The sequence below is a fragment of the Narcine bancroftii genome, chromosome 3 (genome assembly GCF_036971445.1).
Source record: "Narcine bancroftii isolate sNarBan1 chromosome 3, sNarBan1.hap1, whole genome shotgun sequence".
Classification (NCBI taxonomy): Eukaryota; Metazoa; Chordata; class Chondrichthyes; order Torpediniformes; family Narcinidae; genus Narcine; species Narcine bancroftii.
This window is the reverse complement of record NC_091471.1, coordinates 265,789,989-265,814,197: the sequence shown is the minus strand read 5'-3', so window position 1 is coordinate 265,814,197 and position 24,209 is coordinate 265,789,989. Positions and strand designations below refer to the sequence as shown.

The window sequence follows — 24,209 nt, the reverse complement described above, 5'->3', positions numbered from 1 at the left end:
GCCCAGCGTTGCGCTTTAAACGCTGCCGCCTGAACGGCAATTTAAAGGGCTGCCTCTGCTTCTTCAGGTATGTTCTTAGCATAGAATGCACCTGAAAAAGCCTGGAGAGAGGGGAGAAATTGTGATTGGTACAGACCTAAGTTGTCAAAGTAATAATTACTTTAAAATCTGGCAGTTGGAGAGAGAAAAAAAGAAACAAATTGAAACAAAGATATAAAATCACATTTGTGGAGGTTGTAAAGTGGAGTTGTTTCCTGAGCATGTTTAATTCAGCAACATCTCCAAGAGCTGCAATGTATTCATGAGGTGCTGCTCGTCGATTTGGCCATCCTCAAAGGAAGGCAGAAGGCCCAGGACACAGAGGTCAGTGTCAGAGTCGGGCTGAGAAGGGAACTCTGCTGTGGACTGAACAGAGGAGTCTATAAAGTGGTTGCCCACCTGCATTTAATTTCTCTGGTGGAGGCGAGACCATTTCTTAAGCAGTGGAGAAGAGGAGAATTGAAAGAAGGGCATCTCTAAAGTGAAGCTTAAAAAAAAATCGGCTTCCTTTTGTTTAAAAAAAATGGTTGAACTGCCAAGTCTGCTGGAGCGGACGCAGGGAGCGGAGACTCCGTGCTCCCTTGTGGGGACCTACTGCTCCGTCCAACTACCGACTGCTCCCGACTGCTCCCTCCAGGCTTTAAATTGCCTGTTAAAGGAGCCAATGGTGTTTTATTTTAACATCCTGTGACCTTGGAGTCTGGACTGTGTCCTTGAGGGGTAGCAGACTCTGGGGAAGTATTTTCAGTGTCTGGGGTAGCAGACTGGCTCAGGGCACCAGAAGAATGCCCCCCCCCCACCACCCAGGTTTGAGGAGAAGCAGAGGAAATGACCCGATGGGACAGTGACCATGGTGACGAACCAGTGAGGGGCTGTGTGGCTGAAGGGCACACAGGCAGTGGGCTGTCAGTGACTTGTGGTCAAAGGGCTCACACCAGGCTGTGGTCTGCTGCAGACTGGCTGAGGGAGTACCAGGTATAAGAACCGGGATGTGATGGGGTGTCTTGGGTGGAAGGGGCTCCCAAGGGGCTTCCTGATCACATTGGAAGTTTGGATCTGAAGCTCAGGTTGCCGATGGTTTGGACTGAAGTCTGCGGCTGCAGAGGCTGCAGGAACGCTGGAGACGAATCCACAGACACTAACCGACTCTGAAGGGACTCTGTTTTGCTTCTCTTTCTCTGACTGTAAGGGACAGCAGGCAATTTCTGCTGATGGTGATTTTTTGTCTCCCTCATGGCAGACTCGATGCAATCCCGTGTAATATTACATCTGTTTTATTACGTGACAATAAATATATCTTGAATTGACCATTTCAGGTCTGGTCTGTCTCAGATTTTAACTTTATACCCAGGCAGATCTCTGTTCTAAACAGTGTGGAGAATCTGGTTCTTCTGTATAAAAACTGACAAAATATGTTGAGAAAGTGTTTATTAAACCATTTGGGATTCTAGGTTTCAAAAGTACATGTAGTACAAAAGCAGACGGGTTATGCGGAACTTGTTCAGAACTGGTCAGTCCCAATTTAAGTACAGGTGTTGCTTCCATTCTGGTCACAGCACTTGAGAAAGCACGTGAATGTACAAAATCATTCCAGGCATTTCAGTTACAAAGATAGATTGGAAAACTGGGTTTGTTCTCTTTAGAGAAAGGAAGATGAAGAGAAAATTTGATAGAGATGGCCTAAATCGCAGCTCTCGAACATAGAACACTCCAGCACAGTACGGTTCTCAATGTTGGGCCGACCCATATATTCCTTAAAACAAATACTAAACCCTCCCTACCCTGTAACCCTCTATTTTTCTTCCCTCCATGGGCCTGTCTCGAAGTCTTTTAAATGTCCCCAATGTTTCATCCTCTGGCAAGGCATTCCTGGCACCCATAACTCTCTGTGTAAAAAAAAACTTACAACTGATGTCTCCCCTAAACTTCCCTCCCTTCAATTTGTATACATGTCCTCTGGTGTTTGCTAAGTTTGTGAATGTAAAGTAAATAGAGAAAAGTTGGTTCTATTAGAAAATGGTTTGAACACCAGGACTCGTGGATTTAACATTTTGATGGACAAATCGATGGAGAATGTGAAGGAATACTGTTGTTTGTTATTGGAGTGAGTCGTTATGACTTGAGCTCACTATATAAGACTGTTAAAAACATAACCATTCAAGGAATTTGACTGGCATTTAAACGAGAATGGGGCTGATGAGATTGTTCTGCTTGGGAGTCAGCACCAGCAGAATGGTCCAAATGTCCTCCTCTGTCATGTAACTGACCTATTATTCCATGAGAGTGAATTCGAATCAAACATTTAGTGTTCTTGCTTGTTATTTCCAGGAAATTGAGAGAACAGAGATGCGGCCACGGTTGGATGCAGACTGCTCCTACTCCTTCAAGGGGATTCAGAATCTCTCTTTCCGGAATGTGGCTACATCCCAGTCCAGAGATACAGGTTGGTGAAGAACTTAACAGGGCCCCACCATCATCAGTGCTCAACCCTGAATGGCAGTGACATTGTTGTCACCCAGTGCAGTAACTCATGGTGTCACCACCCCTTCTCTTCCTTTAATTACTACATTATTCTTTAAAAAGTTATTGATCTAGGTTCACAAATACTAATGACCACAATATTGTAGCTAAAACACCAGAAAATTTGACAAAAACAGTGACTATAAAAACACCAGCAGCAATGAAAACAACAGCGCGTGCTGGTGGCGCGGGCAGACGATGCCATGAGATTCAAACCATCATTGTAATTTGGTAATAACGACAACTCTGACCGGAGCACATTAGAAGATTCAAAAAGTAAATGAGCATCGAGTTTTAGCCTTGTAGGTATATTGATACATGTAAGCTGGGCTTACAAAAAAATGTTTTTGTTGTTATAACTAACTACAGGGATATTTTTATAAAAAATAATAAATTTCTGCTGAAACACTGCACAAAAATTTTATAGACAGTGATTTTGGTGTCACTCCCTCTGATGGTGTCACTTGGTACAGTCCGCACCCCCTTAGTGGCGCCAGTGATGAGTGGCTCTGAGCCTTTGACTTGGCCCAGCCTTCACCCTTGGATTGGGCCTTTTTGCTCGCCTTCAAAAAAGGCAACGGGAGGTTCGCCAAGGATTGGCCTCAGCACCCTGGCTCCCTCCCCTCTCTGTGGCTGTTGAAAAGGACTAGGGAAGATGGCGGAGAGCCCTTGCTGCCTGGACTCTCACAGGTAAAATGGCAAGCAGTCAACAACTGTGAAGTTCCACCACAGCCATAGACAGTGGATTCAGAGTGGAGGCTAGAAGAACGCAGCAAACCCATGTAGTCCCCAGTTTTTTAAATTAATTTAATTTAGAGATACAACAGGCCCTTCTGGCCACCAGCCAAATACACCCACGTGACCAATTAACCTACGAACCCTGTCCGTGTTTGGAATGTGGGAGAAAACCAGAGCATCTAGAGGAAAACCATGTAAACATGGGGAGTAGGTAAAATTTCCTTCCAGACACCTGTGGATTTGAATCTGGATTCCTGCCACTGTAATAACAATGTGCTAACCGCTACACTATCCGTACCACCCCTTCAATACGGAAAATCACTGGAATCAAATGCGTGAATTACTTTCATAGCTTGTCTTATTTTTCCGTTTTTATTTCTGTTTTAATTCCTGCTTGCTTGTCCTTTCTCTGAGAGCAAATCGGGGAAATGGGATCACACTGGCTCATTGAAAGAATCAGAATCAAAATTTATTTGTTATGACATTTGTTGTTTTGCAGCAGCGTATCACAGAGCAAATATTGGTATAAATTACACCTCAAAATAAATGAACAGTGCAAGAAAATAGGAGAAAGTGAGGTAGTCTCTGTGCCTCATTTTCCATTCAGAAATCTGATGGCAGTGGGGAAGAAGTTGTCCCTGTCCCGCTAAGTGCTCGTCTTCAGGCTCCTGTACCTTTTTCCCCCAATGGGAGCAGAGTGAAGAAGGCATGCTCGGGTTGGGGGTGGGGTGTCCTTGAGGATAGAGGCTACTTTCTTAAGACACTGCCTGTGACAGGTGTTCTCGATGGAGTGAAGACTGGTGCCCTTGATGTCATTGGCCGAGTTAGCAAACCTCTGTCCCGTGTATCTGTCCCATGCTTTGGCACATCCATACCAGACAGTAATGCAACCGGTCAGAATGCTCTCCACGATACACCTGTCGAATTGTGGGACAGGAACAACCACCCTGGGACTGAGACTCACGCTGGGAGTGAGAGCCTCAAATATGTGACTGGGATCCACAAGCTTAACCAGGATCATTACTCTAGGTCTAGGACAGTCCCTTACTCTTGAACTGGGACATTCAGAGTTTGACTCTGGGATTGGGGCAAGACTCCTACTTTGGGATGAAGAACTCTGTTCTGGGACAAGATCCACTGCCTGAGGTGACGTACTGACCGTAGTTTTTCTCAACTAATCGAAAAAGTAGTTTGAAGAAAGTGTTAATTCTGGATTCTTCAGATTCACAGAGAAATCACTAGTTTTTTTTTTCTTTTCCTTCACACCAGAATCCCGAACTTCCCCAGAGAATCAAGAGGAGAAAGAAAATCTGGAGCCGAACCACTTGTACGTATAAATACAGCCCCGCCGGAGCCAGCGCTTCTGTTCCCCACACTAATCTCTCTGTCATTGGCTATCACAGAGTCTTTTATCAGCAGGGTAATTTGGACTGTTCTATCACTGTTCCTTTCCACACTACATCCATCTCCCCAATCCTACCCAGCACTTGCTCCCAACCACTTGTTTGTAGTCTTTAATTCCAGCTAATCCCAAACATGGGACAATCCCAGGTCTCCTCATGGGAAAAAGAAAACATATAATAATATTTTGCAACCAGGGCAGTCTCTCTTTATGTACTCCTCTAAGTCCAGGCACTGTTTAATGCAGCAATTTGTATGCAACCACCAATTTATGCATGACAAAATCCCACAAGTAATCACCAGACTCTGTGTTTCCTGGGTTAAGTATCAGTTCAGAGCATAAATTCTCTGGTATTGTACAAAATGATGCCATGGAATTGTTTAGATCCAATCAGGCCTGGATCAACCATTAAACAAAATAAGATCATGCTTAGGGCACCCAGGGAAGGGGTCACTCCAGAGTTTTCTCCAGTGCCGGATTTACCATGGTGCAGCTGAACTAGGGGCCCTCACAATAAATTTAAAAAAAAAACATCGTCTAGCCTGGAAGAAAACTAAATTTTTTATCTAATATTTCACATTCAGCCCTTATTGAGTCTTAATGTCAATTAGACAAAGGAAGGGTCGAGGGCCTGTGCTTCGGGCATCAGTTGGCCTTGATCCAACCCTGCATCCTAGTTTAATCTGCACGATGGAGCGTCCGACACTGCACCACTCCCTTTCGAGGGTGCACGGATTGTTAATCTAGCTGGATTTTTGGAATGCGACCTGGTCTCACAAATTCCTAAGAGAGTGTTTTCCAAGAGAAATAGGTCATACGATGTAAAGATAGAATTTTCAACCATTAATTTTCAATTTAAATTTTATTGGCAACATGGTAGAATCCGATTCTGGCCATTGAGACCTGTGCCGTCCAATTACACCCACTTAACCTACAACCGACAAGTTTCATGACAGTCATGCCAATGCCAATACCTAAAGGTTCATCCTCACCTTCTTGCAAGCCTGCTTTCTGATGTTAGCAAAAAGGTGAGGGTGTTAAGGAAGAATGAAACTGAGACAAAGGAGGGTTGGAGGAATCCGAACCACCCAAGGAAAGCCCACAGAGATCATGGAGAGAATGTGCAAACTCCTTGCCGACAGTGCCAGATTCAAACAGACTTTTGGAGGTATTTCATCCTCCAAAAAAACCAAGGAATGCAGTAACACCAACTGACAGGTGCATTCTCTACTGAAACTTTTCTTTTTCCTTGTCTTCCAGGTTGGTTCAACAAGTACTGCAAGAACTGAAGGCCTTTCATGGGTTAGTCACATCCCACTTATCATTTATTAACTGGCACAAGAGGCTACAGAAATATTGAATGCCAATTTAGAAAGTTAAATTCAAGCCAATAAGTAAACTTTTCTATTGTGAAATTAATTGAAAACTTGCAAAGGAAAGGTGTGCAGGTCCATAGGGAAAGACCAAAGGGGATGACACAAAGATTAGTGGTGTTGTGGACAGTGAGGTAGATTACCGTAGATTAAAAGGTGATTTAGGAAGGCTGGAGGTGTGGGCTGAGAAATGGCTGATGGAATTTAATACAGATAAATGTGAGGTGCTGCATTTTGGAAAGGCAAATTTAAATAGGTCATATACATTGAATGGTAAACAATTGAGGAGTTCAGAGCAACAAAGGGATTTAGGAGTTATGGTAAATAGTACCCTCAAGGCTGATACTCAGGTAGATGGTGTGGTGAAGAAGGCATTTGGAATGTTGGCCTTCATAAATCGGAGTATTGAATTCAAGAGTAGGGAGGTTATGATGAAATTGTACAAGGCATTGGTGAGGCCAAATTTGGAGTACTGTGTACAGTTTTGGTCACCAAATTATAGGAAAGATATAAACAAAATAGAGAGAGTGCAGAGAAGGTTCACGAGAATGTTGACAGGATTTCAGAGTCTGAGTTACAGGGAAAGGTTGTGCAGACTGGGGCTTTTTTCTCTGGAGCGTAGAAGATTGAGAGGGGACTTGATAGAGGTGTTTAAGATTTTAAAAGGGACAGACAGAGTAAATGTGGATAGGCTTTTTCAATTAAGAAAGGGGAGATTCAAGCTAGAGGACATGGTTTAAGATTGAAGGGGGAAAATTATAAGGGGAACATGAGGGGAAATTTCTTTACGCAGAAGGTGGTGGGGATGTGGAATGATCTTCCGGCAGACGTGGTCGAGGCGGGATCATTGGTTACATTTAAGGAAAGACTGGATCGTTACATGGATAGGAGGGGACTAGAGGGGTATGGACCGGGTGCTGGTCAGTGGGACTAGGAGGGTGGGGATTTGCTACGGCATGGACTAGTAGGGCCGAACTGGTCTGTTCTGTGCTGTAAGTGGTTATATGGTTATATGGTTATATGGGAGTGGGATTGATTGACAGGCCATTTGAAGAGTCGGCACATAAACAACAGGCCAAGTGGCCGCCTGTGTTAATGTTCAAAGCCAGTGTGTAATTCTGCCAGCTGCTGCTCTAAACCTCACTCATCTTTTAGGAACTCATTAACTGACTGGAATCAGGGATACTCTCAACAACTGGATCAGTCATTCAACATTAACCCTGCTGTAAAAAAAATCAGGACCTGCTCCAATGTTCTTCCCCACTCTTCATTACTACTGCTTGATGAATACTTGTGTTCTCTTACAATTAAGTCATCCTCTCCAATGAATTAAGTTGCCAATTAAATCAGGGAAGCTGGATATATTTCTCCCAAAGCAACTCACCTTTATGACAGGGGAACTATCCTCTCAAGAACTGCCTCCTCCTGACTTCCTGCTTTCCTTTGTCTTAGTTTCATTCTTCTGTAACACCCTCACCTTTTTGCTAACATCAGGAAGGAGGTTTGCAAGAAGTTGAGAATGAACCTTTAGGTATTGACATTGGCTTCAATGATCATGTTGATAAACTCAACCACTGTCATCGCCTGACAAATGATGACGGGAGGCCTGATGTCTGGTGACTGCAGCAGAATTGAGAGCAAGAGTCAACTTTGACCTCTGGCCTTCAGCGCTATTCTTTCTCGCCTGGGTCTGCTTTAGACTCATCGTTGAGATCAATTTACTTGGATTAACTAGAAGTTGCATTACATTTTTATCATACAGTCACACATTAATCGTTAACTAATAGGGTCCTGACCTTTGCTAATCTTGAAATCCATTTTGATTTGTTTGGTTGAATGAAGTAATTGACATTTTTGACTTGGGGAGAGACTTATCTCTGTAAGTCCCAAAGAGGGAAGATAAACTGCATTTCAAATGATTCAGTTGATCTCTAATCCAGTATCTAATTTTCTCCCTCCCCTCAGACAGTGCAATAATGCAGTGAGCAGGTGAGCACCTTCCAATATGTGTCTCCGCTTCTCGCATCATGTGCTGCTTTGCAACCCCAGTCCCTGTCGTCCCAGAGGCAATCTCATCCCATTCTCCACTCTGCTCTCTTTTCCTCGGTTTAAGAAGCCATTTAAAAGGTTTTTTTTAAATAAACTATTTTATCTGTTGGCTCAAATAAAATTCTATGTTCAGTACTGGTCACCCAATCGACCTACAACCCTTGGTATGATTTGAAGGGTAGGGGGAACCGGAGCCTCTGGGAGAAGTTACAAACTCCTTACATCAGCATGGGATCCGAACAACAGTCCCGACCACTGGCACTGTACCAGCGTGGTGCTAACCGCTGCACTAACCATTTGCTAAATGATCCTCCTCGGTGTTTTGGGAGTGATTAATGCTTCTTCAATCTTCTGAGATGGGAGGTAAATAAAGGGACACCTGCTCCGATCTCTAACCATTGCTCCCAGTTAAAGAATGGGCTTTGTGGACTGTTAGCTGTTACTTTAATTTGCTTCAAGGTCGGATTAACACCTTTTGTCTGTTGGTGTGGACTCCTCCCCCTCCCATTCTTCCCCCTTTCTCTCTCCTGTCTTTATTCAGATGCCTGCCTGCCTTTTGCTTATACCTTGAAGAAGGGCTCAGGCCCGAAACGTCACTAATAGATCTTAGCCAACTCAGACCACCTGAGTTCCTCCAGCATTTCTGTGTTTTTGTACTGCATCTCATTAATACCTCTCATGGTATCTGAAATCCCAACGAATCCCTTTTACTAGTTATTGGAGGAAAGCCCTGGATCTGCAAGACCTGGATCTGCAAGCCCTGTTTGCTGCAGATGGGCCAGGTTACTGGGAGGAATTTTGGTCGCACCTATTTTTCACTGCATCCCTTGCATTTACTTAAAGGGAGCAGATGAACACTTGACTTAATGGCGTCTAACAGTGCAGCACTGCCCTCTAAGTGTCAGCCTTGGTTTTGAGCCACAGATTTTCGAATGCGAATTGGACTCAGAAACTTTCTAAGCTCAGGGTCCACTGTACCACTGCTCACAATTAGTTGAAACCAGCTACCAATCCTATGAAGGACCGAATTGAGCTAACAAGCTGAAGAAGCAGGAATTGAAGCTTCTGTGCTGGCAGTAAAACTGAGAATATGAAAACCCCAAAGAGTATTTTCTTTTCAAATTATTAAGTATTTTAAAAGGTTCCATTATTGGAAACGTAACACAACATTTAGAATACATAAAGTTCTTTTTAGCTTTTGTGTACCGAAAGGCAGACAGAGAATTGCCACTTTGTCCAAATCCCCTGACAGAAACCTAAAGTTCCTAGGCGGTCTCCCCTCCAAGTACTGACCAGTCCTGAGCCTGCTTAGCTTCCAAGATCAGACAATCTCAGGCTATTCGGGTCTAAATGATGATGTCCTGCTACATAAAATCTACTGTTGAACACCTGATTACTATTTGAATGACTTTTTTTTCATGGATTTTAGGATGGGATGCTAACTGATAGAATTTTTTTTTGTTAGGTCAAAGATAAACAACTGGGTATAGGTGAATGAACTACTTAGTTTTACTATGATAGTTTTTTTAGACATAGAGCACGGTAACAGGCCCTTCCGGCGTACGAGCCAGTGCCAGCCAATTACCCGCAATTATCCTACAACTCCCATACGTTACAAGGCAAGGCCCTGAATTGTGACTCCATAAACAGGACCCATGGAGATCCTACAGACTGTATTAGTTGGCTAAGCATGAAACAAGACCACTTTCTCCAAAAAAAAATTGTTTTAGAAACCATACAAAACAATAGCACAGAAAACAGACCATTCAGCCCTTCTGGTCTATGCCGAAACATCATTCCTCTAGTCCAGTGGTTCTCAATCATTTTTTCCAAACACATATCACCTTAAGTAATCCCTTACTAACCACAGAGCACCTATGGCATCCTATGTACCATGGGTAGTAAGGGATTATTTAAGGTGATATATGAGTGGAAAGAAAAAGGTTGAGAACCACTGCTTCAGTCCCACTGATCTGCACCCATTCCATAACCCTCCAGACCACTCCCATCTATGTAAATATCCAATTTATTTTTAAAACTTAAGAGAGGCCACTCTTACGTCAGATTCCAAACTCTCACCACTCTCTGAGTGAAGAAGTTTCCCCAAAACCTTTCACCTTTCAGCATAAAGCTATGTCTCTGCCACTCTACCTCTCTCTGTCTTCTGCCATTCAGCCCATTTAAAAACCACTCCATATCCTCAGTTTAAACAAAGTTTTCCAAGGAATTCATCCAGCTGATTTTCCTACAACAGTAAGTCATGAAAGGTTTCTTCACTCATCCATTATGTTGAAGCCTGGCCATATTATTGTCTATTGTCCTGATGTTGGTTCTGCGAAAAATCACCTGGAACCACAATTTAATCACTGCATCAGAAACTGCTGAAGCCCTCAGGTGCCAGTGGGAGGTACGAGGGAGAGAACGTAACATCCTTCTGCCGAAAACAATGCACAAGCGGTTAAATTTTGCCAGGACATCTATCTGACTTGTGTAACTTAAGATGATGGGTTTCATTTTATATTGTGTCAATATTGATGCAATCCCAGGCACCTGCACACTTTCAAAGATCCCTGTCAAAAATGCCTACAGCATGCTCAGATACTACCAGAAAGAAAGAAATACGGCAGTCAATTTGGCAAAGCAAGGCTTACGGACAACTGAGGGACACTATATATATTGTTGATGACAACTGCTTCATGAGCCAAGGGTCTTTTACATCGACCTCCAGACTTCAGCTGGGGCCTCAATGTGTCATCTCTGACGGATGCCAGATCTGCATTTGGGCATTTTTAAATTTACAGGTGTGATCACTTTTGTTTTATTCCCCACGTAAATATTGAGTCCATTTAGGCAGACATTTAGAGTCAGTCCCATAGACAGGTCTGGGGACACATAGAGGGTATCCGGTAAGGATCCAGACCTCCTCCCATGAAGCATGTAGTCTGAAAATGCATTGATTTTGACACTGAAACTGTTATTTGCTTCTTAGTTCCAGATTGATTTAAAGTCCTTAAACTGCTATAGTGAGGTTCAAGCTCCTGACTCGGGATCAAGAGAGCAGCTTGCTCTCCTCCAGTTACCAAACCACAGCACCAACCAGCTGTGTCAGTCCAGGTTGAACCCGAGCTACCTGAACAGAACCTGATGGATCCAACTGTACACATGAGGTCTGTGTACATTCTGATAAGAGGTCTGGGTCCAGTTTGGCCATGACAGCCAGTACATTAATAAATCCATGAATGTGCAACATTGGAAGTATATTTGTCTGTAAATACCTCTGTGTCAGGCGTGGAAATTATAAGTACTCTGGCAGGATTTAGATCAATTGTGGTCTGGCTTCAATTATAGAACATAAAGCATTACCGCACAGTACAGGCCCTTTGACCTTGATGTTGTGCCAACCTATATATTTCTACAGAAAAACTAAACCCTTCCTACCTCGTCACCCTCTATTTTCTTTCATCCACATGCCTATTTAAGAGTTTCTCAGATGCCCCTAATGTTTCAACCTCCTCCACCACCACCCCTGGCAAGGCATGCCAGGCACCCACCACTTGTTTGTGTAAAATACTTACCCCTGATGTCTCCCATAAATCTTCCTCCCTTCACTTTATACATACAAGTCCGGATTATGTCATTTGGACTTGAATCTTCTCATTCATAGGTGAAATTACAAGCAAACAAAAATGTTTTGATATCATGTGGTACAAAAAAAATCACAATTAATTTGACATAAACAATTTCACAAAAGAAATCACAGGGCGGGGAGGGGGGGGCATTCTGGTGCAGTAGAACCCACATTAAGTTCAAGGTGAATTCCTGAGGCAGTGTAAAGAACAAAACCTCTATAGCAGTCTTATGCCTTACTTCACGAGCAAGTCTTTGAAGCAGAGGCTGCATAAAAATATTGCGAAACTGAAAAGACAGAGATTAGTGTCTACATGCGTGTTGCAAAAGAGTAATTCCCAATCATGAGCACCCGAGGTTACTAAAACCAGAGATACACTAGCATGGGATAATTTAAACTTCAGTTTTGAATTATTTAGGAGATGCATTTAGGGGTTTCAAATGTCACATGATGCGGATTTAGCTCACTCTGTGCATGGGTGTTAGAGTGGTTTGACGTCCTGAGGACTGACCATTGTGTGATTGTGGTGCCACTTCCTGTATAAGCAGCCTCTTATCAGGGGGTGAACTCGCCAGGAAGTTGCAGCAGGCCTGAGGGGTGCTCAGTTGTTGAGCTTGCGTCTCAGGTGCCATATATTCCTTCACGTCAGCCCTCCTAATGTGAAGCAGTAATATATTTCCGGTTCCCTCTCAAGAATCAGCTTCCTGACCTTTAATGCTTCAGTGGAGCAGAGTCTCAGAGGCCCCATGGTCAAGGAGCCCTTTCCTCTGTCCCATTTTACATATCTTGTTCTGACTGGATTTTTTTTTCTCTGCAGTGCAAGAACAGCATCAGGATCTGCACCACTGCACCACTCTGCGTCCCCACACAATCTAACCTGGATGGAATTCCTTGCCGAGTAGGTTCCTAGACATTTTGTTTTGAGATGTATTGATTTTGGGAGATCTGCATCGAATGTTCAAACCCCAACAGACCATGTGATCAATAAAACACTCCTTTTTGTTTTTACTTTGCTGGCTATGGTGAAGAAGGCAAATGCAATGCTGGCATTCATTTCAAGTAGAAGAGAATATAAGAGCAGAGATGTGATGTTGAAGCTCTATAAGGCACTGGTAAGACCTCACTTGGAGAATTGTGAGCAGTTTTAGGTTCCTCAATTAGAAAAGGATGTGCAAACATTGGAGAGGGTTCAAAGGAGGTTTGCTGGGATGATTCCAGGTATGATCATACAAGGAGCGTTTTCCAGCTTGTAGCTTGTAATCGTTGGAATTTAGGAGAATGAGGGGTGATCTCATTAAAACCTTTCAAATGTTGAAAAGCATGGACAGAATAGAAGTAGAAAGGTTGTTCCCCCTGGTGAGAGGATCTTGGACTTCTTTAGGATCGAAGGGCGTCTGCTTTGAACAGAGATGCGTTGGAATTTCTTCAGCCAGATGGTGATAAATCTGTGGAATTTGTTGCCAGGCCAGGCAATTGGGTGTATTTAAGGCAGAAATTGTTAAGTTCTTGATAAGCTAGGGGATCAAAGGTTTTGGGGAGAAGGTCGGGCAATGTGATCGAGTAGGGAAATGGATCAGCTCCTGATTAAATGGTGGGGAAGACCTGATGGGCTAAATAGCCTATTTCTGCTTCTATGTCTAATGGTCATATCCAACTTCTAAATTTAGTTTTAAATTTAGACACACAGCACGGTAACAGGCCATTTCAGCCCACGAGTCTGTGCCGCTCAATTTACACCCATTAATCTACAACCCCAGTACCTTTGTAACGGTGGGAGGAAACCGGAACCCCCCCTCCAGGGAAAATCCATCCAGACAGCGTGGAATTTTAACCCCAGTCCTGATTGCTAGCGCAGTAAAGGCGTTGTGCTAACAGCCACGCCAACTGTGCCGCCCACGGATTTTTCTCTCATGGATTTTCCCATTGCGTTGTAAGTGGCTATGGGATCAACCAAACAGATCAATAAATTTATAGATATTAAAGGAATTGAAGGATATTAGAATTAGAGCGGGAAAGTGGTGTTAGGGTAAAAACTTGACCTTGACGTTCTGAATGGTGGAGAAAACATAAAGGGCAGAATGTCCTATCTGTGTTTCTCTTTCTTAATACATCTGTGATGGAGCAAGCTCCATCTTCCATTTATTAAAGCGAATACAATCCAGGGAATACACTAATGATGGAAACAAACTGACAAGGTTCCCATTCTAGATCAAATGGAAAGGAAAATTGGTAGAGTTAATACAATATCATTTATTTTCCACCTTTGATAGATGTTTGATAAAACCCACATCTCCTTCACCCACTTCCACCAGCTTGAAATAACTTGTGATAACACTGAATCTTTCAGGGCTGTAGGAGACCCCAAAATGCTTAAAAATCAGCGAGGTAAAAGGGGATCTAGCCTGGACACAGATCCCACTTACACAAAGGCATATTGGCCGTGTGATCTAGATGGGGTTTTTTTTGTGGTTTTGGTTGAGAAATAAACATTGCTCAGAATTCTAATGGAGAACCCTTCAAAATGTGCCTTTAGCTGATTCATATCCAAGGAGGATGTAAGACTTAATATTTCAGTTTAATGTTTCATCTGAGGAACAGGAATCATTTGAGAAAATAATGGGGAAAATTCAAGTTTATCTTAATATAACGTAAGTACAGTTCTCAGTAGTTCAAGCTGTTATCTGTGGAGAGTAAAAGATTCAGGACAACGTTTTTGTTTCTCTGTCCATCACCTTCTGTTTTTATTTCTGTCACTGGAAAAGGTGAAAATAAAAGGTACATGAGGATTATAACAGGATTTGTGGCTTGAATTACGAAAGGCTGGGATTTTTCTCGATGGAGGAAGTCCATACAAAATCACAAGGGGCATGAATAAGATAAAAAGTCATGGTATTTTTTTTCAGGGTAGAGAATCTAAAACTAGAGAGCATAGATTTAAGGTGAAAGGGGCAAGATTTGAAAGGGACGTGAGCAGCACCTTCTTCACGCAGTACATAGAATGAGCTGCCAGATTAAGTGGTCGAGGTGGGGAGAATTGTCATGTTTAAAAGGCATTTAGACAGGCACATGGCACATGGATAGAAAAGGTTTAGAGTGCCCCCTAGGGGGGGCCACCGCGCATTTAAGTAAAAATCTTGTTTTCACCTCATGTATTTGTTTATGTTTTTACGTAGTCAGTAGGAGAGAAGTATGGAAGAAACCAAAACTTGACTGTTTCACAGGGGAGGGGGCCCATAAATTTTGAGCAGAGTTTCAGCGGGGGAGGGGCGCCTAGCTGAAAAAAGGTCAAGAATGGCTAGTTTAGAGGGATATGGGCTGAACATCGGCTGATGGGACTAGCTTAGGTAGACAACATGATTGGCATGGACATGTTAGGCTAAAAAATCTGATTCCATTGCTGTAAAACTCCATGACTATTTCCAGTTGATGCAATTTTAAACTCTTTTATCAAGTTAATGTGTGATGCCCTGTCGGGCATAGGCTTGAACAAGCTAAAGGGGAGGAAAAAAAGTCACTGAAGACCAATCATTCTGAGAAAAATTATTTATGTTTAGTGCAATTTCATGGGATATTGTTAGGAATGTTAGAAAATCCTCATTCATTTGAATGGAACTTAGCAAATTGTCCATTATCTAGTTGTGTAAGTTTGCAACTTTCTCTCCCTCTCTTTAAAGGAAAGAGGATGATGACAAAAGTGATCGGCCTGAGAAAGGAACAAAAGTGAAAAGAACATTAAGTTCCCTCAAGAACAGGATGACTGGCTCCTTCAAGGACAAGGTGAGAAGGGTTTGCAGGAATTTGCTGTCAAAGGTGCCTGTGTGATTGATAAACAGTTATGGGATTTACCCATCATGTCCTGAAAACAAGCTGTGCTCTCACACTTCAAATCTGAACTCTGATCCATTCCAAGGATGATGGTGGCGAGCTACATAGTCACGCAGCCAAGATATGGAATGAATTCTCTGGATTCATTTGGAAAAATGGGCTGGAAAATGGCAGATGGAATTTAATGCAGAGAAATATGAGACGTTGCATTCTGGAAGGGCAAACTAAGAAAGGACATACACGGTAGGGCGCTGAGAACTGGTAGAACAGAAGTATCTGGGAATACAGATACATAATTCCCTGAAAATGATTTCACAGGTGAATAGGGTTATAAATAGAGCTTTTGGCATAATGGCTTTCATAAATCAAAGTATTGAGTACTGGAGTTGGGACATTATGGTAAAGTTGTACAGTATAAGACATTGATTGATGAAGCCAAATTTGGAGTATTGTGTGCACTATTGGTCATCTAACTACAGGAAAGGTATTCATAAGATTGAAAGAGCTCAGAGACGATTTGTTAGGATGTTCCCTGGACTTCAGGAACTGAGTTATAGGGAAAGGTTAAACAGGTTACGACTTTATTCCCTGAAGCACAGAAGACTGATGGGAGATTTGATAGAGGTATTTAAAATTATGAGGGGCCCCGTTAAAGTGGGTTTTCCACTGACGGAGGTGAGATACAAACCAGAGGACATGGGTCAAGAGTGTAAGGGAAAAAGTTTAGGGGGAACTTCACACAAAAAGTGGTGGGAGTGTAGAAATTGCTGCCAACTGAAGTGGTAAACATGGGCTCAATTTTAACATTCAAGAAGAATGTGGGCAGGTACATGGATGGGAGGGGTATGAAGGGCTATGGACTGGGTGCAGGTCAGTGGGACTAAGCAAATAAAATAATTTATTACACATCAGAAAGGCCGAAGGGCCTGTTTCTCTGCTGTAATGTTCTATGGTTCATTAAATTTACACTGCCTCATTTTGGGAACAGCCAGCAAAGTGGTATGGGGTCGAAAGATTCAGCTCTACAAATGCTGCATATACTGTATGTTATTGTGGTGAGATTGTAGATTTACTGGGCTAGTAATAAGTTCCTGGACTTTTGATCCAGAGTCCAAACTCTATAGCGGAAATAAAAATCTGTTATCAGTAATGGTGTGTGTGATGCAAGACTGTAGTAAAAACCCCATCTGGTTCACTAATATCCTTCCTGGAAGGAAACCTGCCACCTTAATATGCTCTGGTCTTTATATGACTCCAGTTCCACCAAAATTGAGATGCTCCAGCAGGCGATTAAAGAATGATGGTAAATTGCAGCCTTGCGAGTGAGACAATGAATAAATAACATTGGTATTGCTTATTGGCATGGATCTGGTGAATAAACAAAAACTGGGCCTTATCCTTAGAGTCAACCCTAAATTGACGCATAGCCCAGGAAACCTGAGATGAGGTTCTTAACAGAAGAGTTCAACTGAGATCTGTACTTACTGGTACAGATGACAACCGTTCCTTTGATTCAGAGAGGATGCCTGCATCAGATTTTCACAAGAACAGACATCACATGGGAAGTTTAGGCCATTCAAATATGCTGTCAGGAAGCAACATAGATCTGGATCTTTTCCCACAGAAATTTGCTGAGGCTGGGAGGGGGAACAGTCCATTGAAGAAGCAGTTGAAGCTGAGATTGATGAGGTGGGGTTTGGGTTACCAGTGCAGGGCAACCATATCTAATTGTGTCAGGGCAGGCTCAAGTGAGGCCAAATGACCTCCTTCTGTGCGTTTGAGTCTTTGAAGTGAATGATTTTTGTGTTCCTTTGCTTTTTTTAGGGTAAGACCAAAGAGAAAGAAAAGGAAAGTCCAAAAGAAAAGAGAAAGTGTAACAATGGCCACGAGTTAGTGCCGGGAAGCTTTTCCAGCTCCACCAACTGTACATTGTGCAGTAAATCACTGAACAGTAAAACCAGTTATCAGTGTATGAGTGAGTATCACGGTCACGCTGCTTCCACGCCTGCCTTGCTTTGCACTGCTCACTCTCTGGCATATCAAGCCAAACAAACCACAGCTTTTCTTTCAATTCATACTTGCAATGGTAGACCTCGAGGCAATCCATGTTCCCTCTGAGGGGGCAAGGGCAGCATTAGGGCAGATGGCTGACTTTATGGCCCACTGTGACCTATTATTGATGCATTAAAGGGGGAAATAAATAAGTATGTGAGAGAGGGGCGTTACAGTTAGTATAGCTAACCATGACCTGGATTTGAATCCAGCACTATCTGCAAGGAGTTTGTACATTCTCCCCATTTCTACATGGGTTTCCTCTGGGTGCTCCAGTTTCCTCCCACCCTTCAAATCATACGGGGCTGTAGGTTAATTGCGGTATTTTAGTGCCCTGGGCTCGTGGACCAGAAGGGCCTGTTACCATGCTGTATGTCTAAATTTCTTTTAATAAGGAAGGGAAAATGGATGAGCTTGATCAAAAGTAGATTTACAAAAATGTTGCCTGGGTTTTAGCATCTGGAATACAAGGAAAAATTTAGCAAATTAGGTCTTTATTCCTTGGAACGTAGAAAGCTGAAAGGGGATTTGATAGAGATGTTTAAGATAATGAGAGGGATAGATAGAGTTGATGTGGAAAGGCTTTTCCCATTGAGAGTAGGAGAGATGTCATGGGTTGAGAGTTGACGGGCAAAGGATTAGGAGTAACATGAGGGGGAACTGCTTTACTCAGAGAGTGGTTACTGTGTGGAATGGGCTTCCGGGGAAGATGGTGGAGGCAGGGTTAATTTTGTCATTTAAGAAAGAGTTGGATAAGTATATGGATGGGAGGGGGAGAGTGCTGGTAAGTGGGATTAGAGGAGGGTACTTGGATCAGTGCGGACTAGAAGGGCCAAATTGGCCTGTTTCTGTGCTGTAATTGTTATATGGTTAAAGTGGGTTGTCTGACAAAATATTGGATGAACAAGATGGGAACATATTGTGTGAGTTTAAACACCAGACAGAATGGCCTGGTTCTGTGCTGTGGGTACAGTGTCATTCTAAACTAATACTAAGGACAAGAGAGTTTCGTTGTGTGGAGAGTCTGGAGACCAGATGTAGTTGTTCTTGAACCAGAGAAGGTTAGTGGAAGGTGCTATCGAACCCTCCAATTCACAGTAGATTTTGATAAAGTAACAAGAGAGAAACAATTCCTAATCGCAGAAAAGTCAAAAAATAGTGGGCAATCTTTGTGTAGCTATGGAGGAAGAGCAGGGGAGGGGGTTGAGTTGGATAACATGTTCAAAGATCCAGCTTCAGCATGAAAGACTTGCTGGTGGATCATTCTAAGAGATAAGAAGGGCTGCAGTCTCCTCCCCATCTCTTTCACTTTTTCCGACTAACACTGGTTTCAAATGGCTGGGCTTCCAATGACAGTGGACGTTTATTTCACTTGCCCAAGGACAGATTGGGGTTAATCAGCACAGGCTTCTGATCCTGACTAATGTCCAGTATATAGTCAGACATGCCGTGCCTCCTCTGTGGCTGCAGTCCAGTCTGTTGCATTGTGCCGGTGATGCATTATTATTTGGAGCTTATCATGCCTTTGGAAGTCATAGCACTTTTATCTGAAATTGTCTCAGGTTTTATCCTCCTGCTTCCCTCCCACCATGAAGAATTAGTGTTCCGTGTAGTTGACAAAGACTGACTTGCACTGCTACCCAGTCACTGGCCACTGACCTGCATTGCCTGCTAGTCACTGCCCTCCACTGGCTCCTGCTCACTGACCTGCACTGCCTACTAGTCACTGGCCTGCATTGGCTCCTAGATCTGGTATTGGCTCAGGTTTAACATTCAAATCTTTCCACACCCCTTAAAACCTTTTCTCACTCCAGTCACATTCCCCTCCCTCTGCAAGCCACCATGATCTCTGTGTCCTCTAATTCTGGCCTTTTTGGAATTGCTGGTTTTAGTTGTTACATATTGTCTGCTAACAAGGTTCTCTCTGGAATTCCCTCTCTAAACCTCTCTGCTTCTTTCCCTTTTACAGACTCTTTAAATTTCTTTTGGTCTTTAGCCATAATATTGCCGATGGGACACGTGTGTAATATTCTTTCGATGATTCCTCCTGTGAAGTACATTGCGATTTTAAAAAATTTTGTTAAGGGGGCAACATGAATGCAAATTATTTTTGTTGTCACCTTAAGAGGGGTTAAAGTTTAACCTGTCCTACATGATGCAGTAGATGCAATTGTTTAATAAACCTCAAGACTTGGGGAAGTGGGATCTTTGTGACTCGGTGACCTGCATCCTCTTCTGATAAACACTGGGCTCCCAGCGCTGAATCGATCACTGATTGTCAATGTTCACTGGTTTTCTCGCTGTGAAAACTAAGATGTCTCTCTACTATTCAGAAGTCTGAACAAATGGTCCGAAATTGAGAGTTGAAATCATACCAAAGTGGCTGGGGACTAGATAAAGGTACCCATGACTGAGCCCATTTAGTTCACTAACATCCTTCAGAGATGTTCTATTCTAACCCAATTACAGTGTACATGTAACTTTATTCCTACTAGTTGTGGTTGACTCTTAACTGCCCTCTGAAAGATGTCCAGTTCAGGAAGTAATTAACAATGGGTAATAAGCACTGGTACACCCTTATCATGTTAGCCTTTAGGGTGCTTAGAAGGAAAAGCATTTTCTATTACCTAGTCAGGCTGAAATTGGGACTGAAGCTAAATACAATCTGATGTCTTTGATAGTCTTGATAATCAAGGGTTTTGGCTTGAAACATCAACCATGTTTCTCCCACTGATGCTGCTTGACACCCTGCGTTCCTCTAGCAGATTGTGTTTAGGTTCAGATTCCAGCACCTGCTGCAGTCTCCTGTGTGACTGCAGATTAGGACCAGGTCTTTTCCTTAAAGGGTCACATAAGAGCATAACATAACAAATAGGAATGAGAGTTGGCCATCCAGCCTGGCTAGCCTGCTCCGCCATTCAATCATGGCTGGTCTGATGATCCACCTACCTGCCTTTTCCCCATATCCCTTAATTCCCCAACAATGTAGAAATCTATCCAACCTTATCTTAAATGTATTTACTGAGCTCGCCTCTATTGCTTCAATGAATTCCACAAATTCACCAACCACCCTTTGTGAAAAGCATTTCCTCCTCTTCTCTGTCTGAAATCTACTACCCTGAATCTTGAGGCTATGTCCCCTAGTTCTGGTCTCCTCTTCCAAAGGAAACAACTTACCTTATCTATGACTTTAATAATTTTTGCACTATCTGTCTTATCTATGACTTTAATAATTTTGCTTGTTTCTATAAGATGTCTGCTCTCTTTCTTCTAAATTCCAGCGAGTACATTCCCAGACAAATCTCTTCTCATAGGCCAACCCCTTCATCCCTGGCATCAACCTGGTGAACTGCCTCCAAAGCCAGTACATTCTTCCTCCAGTAAGGAGACCAGAATTGCATGCAGAGCTCCAGATGCAGTCTCACCAGTACTTTGTACAGTTGCAGTATAACTTCATTGTTCCTAAATTCAATCCCTCTGGAAATGAAGGTCGACATTCCATTTGACCTCTTGATAGCCAGCTGTATCTGCAAACCAACCTTTTTCCAATTCATGGACAAGCTCTCCCAAGTCCTTCTGCACATCATGTTGCAGCCATTGCATGTTTTCCTGAGCCTGCTACTTCCATGGTGAAAAAGCCAGCAAATTTCTATCAGGAGAGAGGTCTGACCTCAGCACTACTATTCCCCCCTCACACCCCCTTGGCCAGACTATACTCCATCATCGTGAGTCCATTTCACTGTGCCCACTGCTGGTGCAAACATACTTCTTGAGTTGATAACTTGCAAGGAATTTTTAATTTTTAAAAAAAGTTAGACAATACAGCACTATAACAGGCCATTTCACCCACAAACTCGTGTCTCCCAATTACACCCAATTAACCTGCGACCCCCCAGTACATTTCAAATGGTGAGAGGAAACTTGAGCCCCTGGGGAACTCCCGTACAAATTCCTTACAGACTGCGCGGGATTCAAACCCAGGTCTCGATCACTGGCGCTGTAACAGCTTTGCACTAACCGCTATGGAACCCGAACCCACAACTCTGGGATTAAGAGTTTGGGACAGGCGGTAGGTCGTCTCGCAGCAGACCGCCAGCCCGATTTTCATGGAAGTGTGTTGATGTATTAGGTGATGATATCTGAGAAGGGTATTGATTTGCATTTCTCACTACCTGCTCTGCCAACCTGTGTTGATGATTGTTGTTTTAAAGTCAGTCCCCGGGTTAAAAACAAGTTCCATTACCTAGGTGTGCCGTTAATTCAAATCTGTATTTAAGTAGGAACAAGTGCATACAGTCCTTATTTCGCATCAGTTCGTCAAATGTTAATCTTCGTATGTAGCATATTTAGTACATATTTTACCTTTCTATGCATGTAAAACACTTAAGAAACACTTCCAAATACACTACATCTTGCATTTAGTAATACAGTACATAATTGGATTATGTAGGAGAAGATGATGGAGAGATGGTAACTGTGGACAGGATGGACCTGTTGCTGGAGAGTCAGGGTTTGATTCTGCTGCTGAAGAGAGGGGGTTTACTACTGGCGTCAATTTCTTGAAGAAGGCATCAGGGGAGATTTGTACAGAGCTTGTACATCAGCTGCAAAGAAGCATCTGTTCATTTCTAGCTGCCTTTAACCCAAGGAAGCAGTAAAGAGTCACCAAACTGTTAATTCACGAGTCACTTGTAAACTAGCAAAATAACAATACACAGTACTGTACAGATGCGATGTTTGAATCTATACTTTTTAAATTCATATCTGTACCTGTGCTTGCGCTATACGGTACGCTACTCTCTTGCAATGCTGACTCAACCACGCTCGAACCGGAAATTGACAGTGTTCTACTTTTGCCCGGCTTGTCGGTTCGTAAATACAAATTGACCGTAAATCAGATGTTTTTTTTTAACCCAGGGACTGCCTGTATTTGGATGTGAACCAATTTTCTGAAGCTTTGATTTATTATATTATCAGAATCAAAATTTATTGTCATGAACAAGTCGTGAAATTTGAAGTTTTGTGGCAGTGTCATAGAGCAAACATTCATATTATAACCATCTTACAACATTACTATAAAAAAAATTAAAATACTAGTGCACGAAAAGTAAGGCAGTGTTTTTGGTTCATTGATTATTCAGGAATCTGTCCTTGTGCCATTGTGTGATCATCTTTAGGCTCCTGTACCTTTTCCCCGATGTATCAGAGTGAAGAGGTCATGGTGGGGGGTCCTTGAGGATAAGAGGCTGCTTTTTTAAGACAGTACCTCATGTAGATGTCCTCAATGAAGTCTGATGCTTGTGATGTCGCAGGCTGAGATAACAACCCTCTGGAATTTATTCTAGTCTTGAGTGTTGGCATCTCCATACCAGGCAGTGATGCAATCAGCCAGAATGCTCTCCACCTTTAGAAGTTTACAAGAGTCTTCGGTGACATACCAAATCGCCTCAGACACCTCACAAAGTATAGTCACCGGCGAGCCTTCTTTGTGATTGCATCAAGACAGATCCTCAGATTTTTGACACCCAGGAATTTGAAGTTCTTGACCCTCTCCACTACTGAGCCTTTGATGCGGACTGGGTCGTGTTCCCCTGACTTCCTCCTGAAGTCCACAATCATCTCTTTGGTTTTGCTGACATTGAATGCAAGGTTGTTGTCGTAACACCATTTGATGAGCTGCTCCTCCTCTACACTTCCTCATTGCCATTTGTGATTCTGCCGACAACTGTGGTGTAATTGGCAAACTTGTCGATAGGATTGGAATTGTGTCTGGCCACACAGCTCGCATCCTTGGGATATACCTGTGTTAATAGTCAGTGAGGAGGAGACGTTGTTTCCAATTCGTACTGATTGTAGTTTTCTGATGAGAAAGTCAAGGATCCAGTTGCAGAGGGGTGTCCAGAGGCTGAGAGTTTGTAGCTTCTTGACCAGCACTGAGGGAATAATGGTATTGAAGGCCAAGCTGTAGTCAATGAAGAGCAGCCATATGTATGTATTGCTGTTCTCGAGGTGATCCAGAGCTGAATGGGGAGCCAGCAATATTGCATATACTGTGTAACTCTGCATTTAGTATAATTGACTTTACTGTTCATGTTTTGAAAAATTCTCTCTTCCTGTGAATGAGGGACTCATGATCTAGATTTGTAGATTTTCACTTTAAAAAAGAATCATCAATCATTTAAAGATAATTAGTTTATTTCTTGTTGTCTTCATAAATAGTATGTCAGAGAACCATGGTTTCAAGCCCCTGAGGCAAGCAAATTGTCTAAGCAGACAACCCATGTGCAGTGTTGAAGGAGTTTACATCGATGAAGTTCCCATTTTTTTTTATCGAATCTATAAACCAAAGTTCCACCGATGGATGTAAAAGGTCTACAGCAATATTTCAAAGAAGAGCAGGTGAACGTGTGCTGTTGACCAGCTTGTAGTGTGTTCCAGGCTCAACAACACAAAATAAAGGCCGTGATAACGTAATAGTGAGTCAGAGTGGAGATACTTGGATTAATATCTTGTAAATCAAGTTTGGGGGTAAATAATTGAGACAGATTTGATGTAATTTTCATTTTTGTTCACTTGATGCAAA

At 42.7% G+C, this 24,209-nt stretch overlaps 1 protein-coding gene across 4 annotated transcripts in view; it reads left to right on the top strand.

Moving 5' to 3' along the window:
- arhgef18b (rho/rac guanine nucleotide exchange factor (GEF) 18b) overlaps positions 1 to 24,209 on the top strand; it is a 128,741-nt gene that overhangs the window by 28,678 nt on the left and 75,854 nt on the right. For 3 of the 4 annotated variants that reach the window (XM_069928027.1, XM_069928025.1, XM_069928028.1), the window contains exons 3-9: positions 2,368 to 2,482; positions 4,567 to 4,624; positions 5,960 to 6,001; positions 8,038 to 8,061; positions 12,567 to 12,647; positions 15,424 to 15,526; positions 17,399 to 17,549. In XM_069928027.1, the coding sequence (XP_069784128.1) occupies positions 2,368 to 2,482; positions 4,567 to 4,624; positions 5,960 to 6,001; positions 8,038 to 8,061; positions 12,567 to 12,647; positions 15,424 to 15,526; positions 17,399 to 17,549 (574 nt within the window). The remainder of the gene's footprint in view (positions 1 to 2,367; positions 2,483 to 4,566; positions 4,625 to 5,959; positions 6,002 to 8,037; positions 8,062 to 12,566; positions 12,648 to 15,423; positions 15,527 to 17,398; positions 17,550 to 24,209) is intronic. The other variant, XM_069928026.1, reaches the window with a different exon arrangement.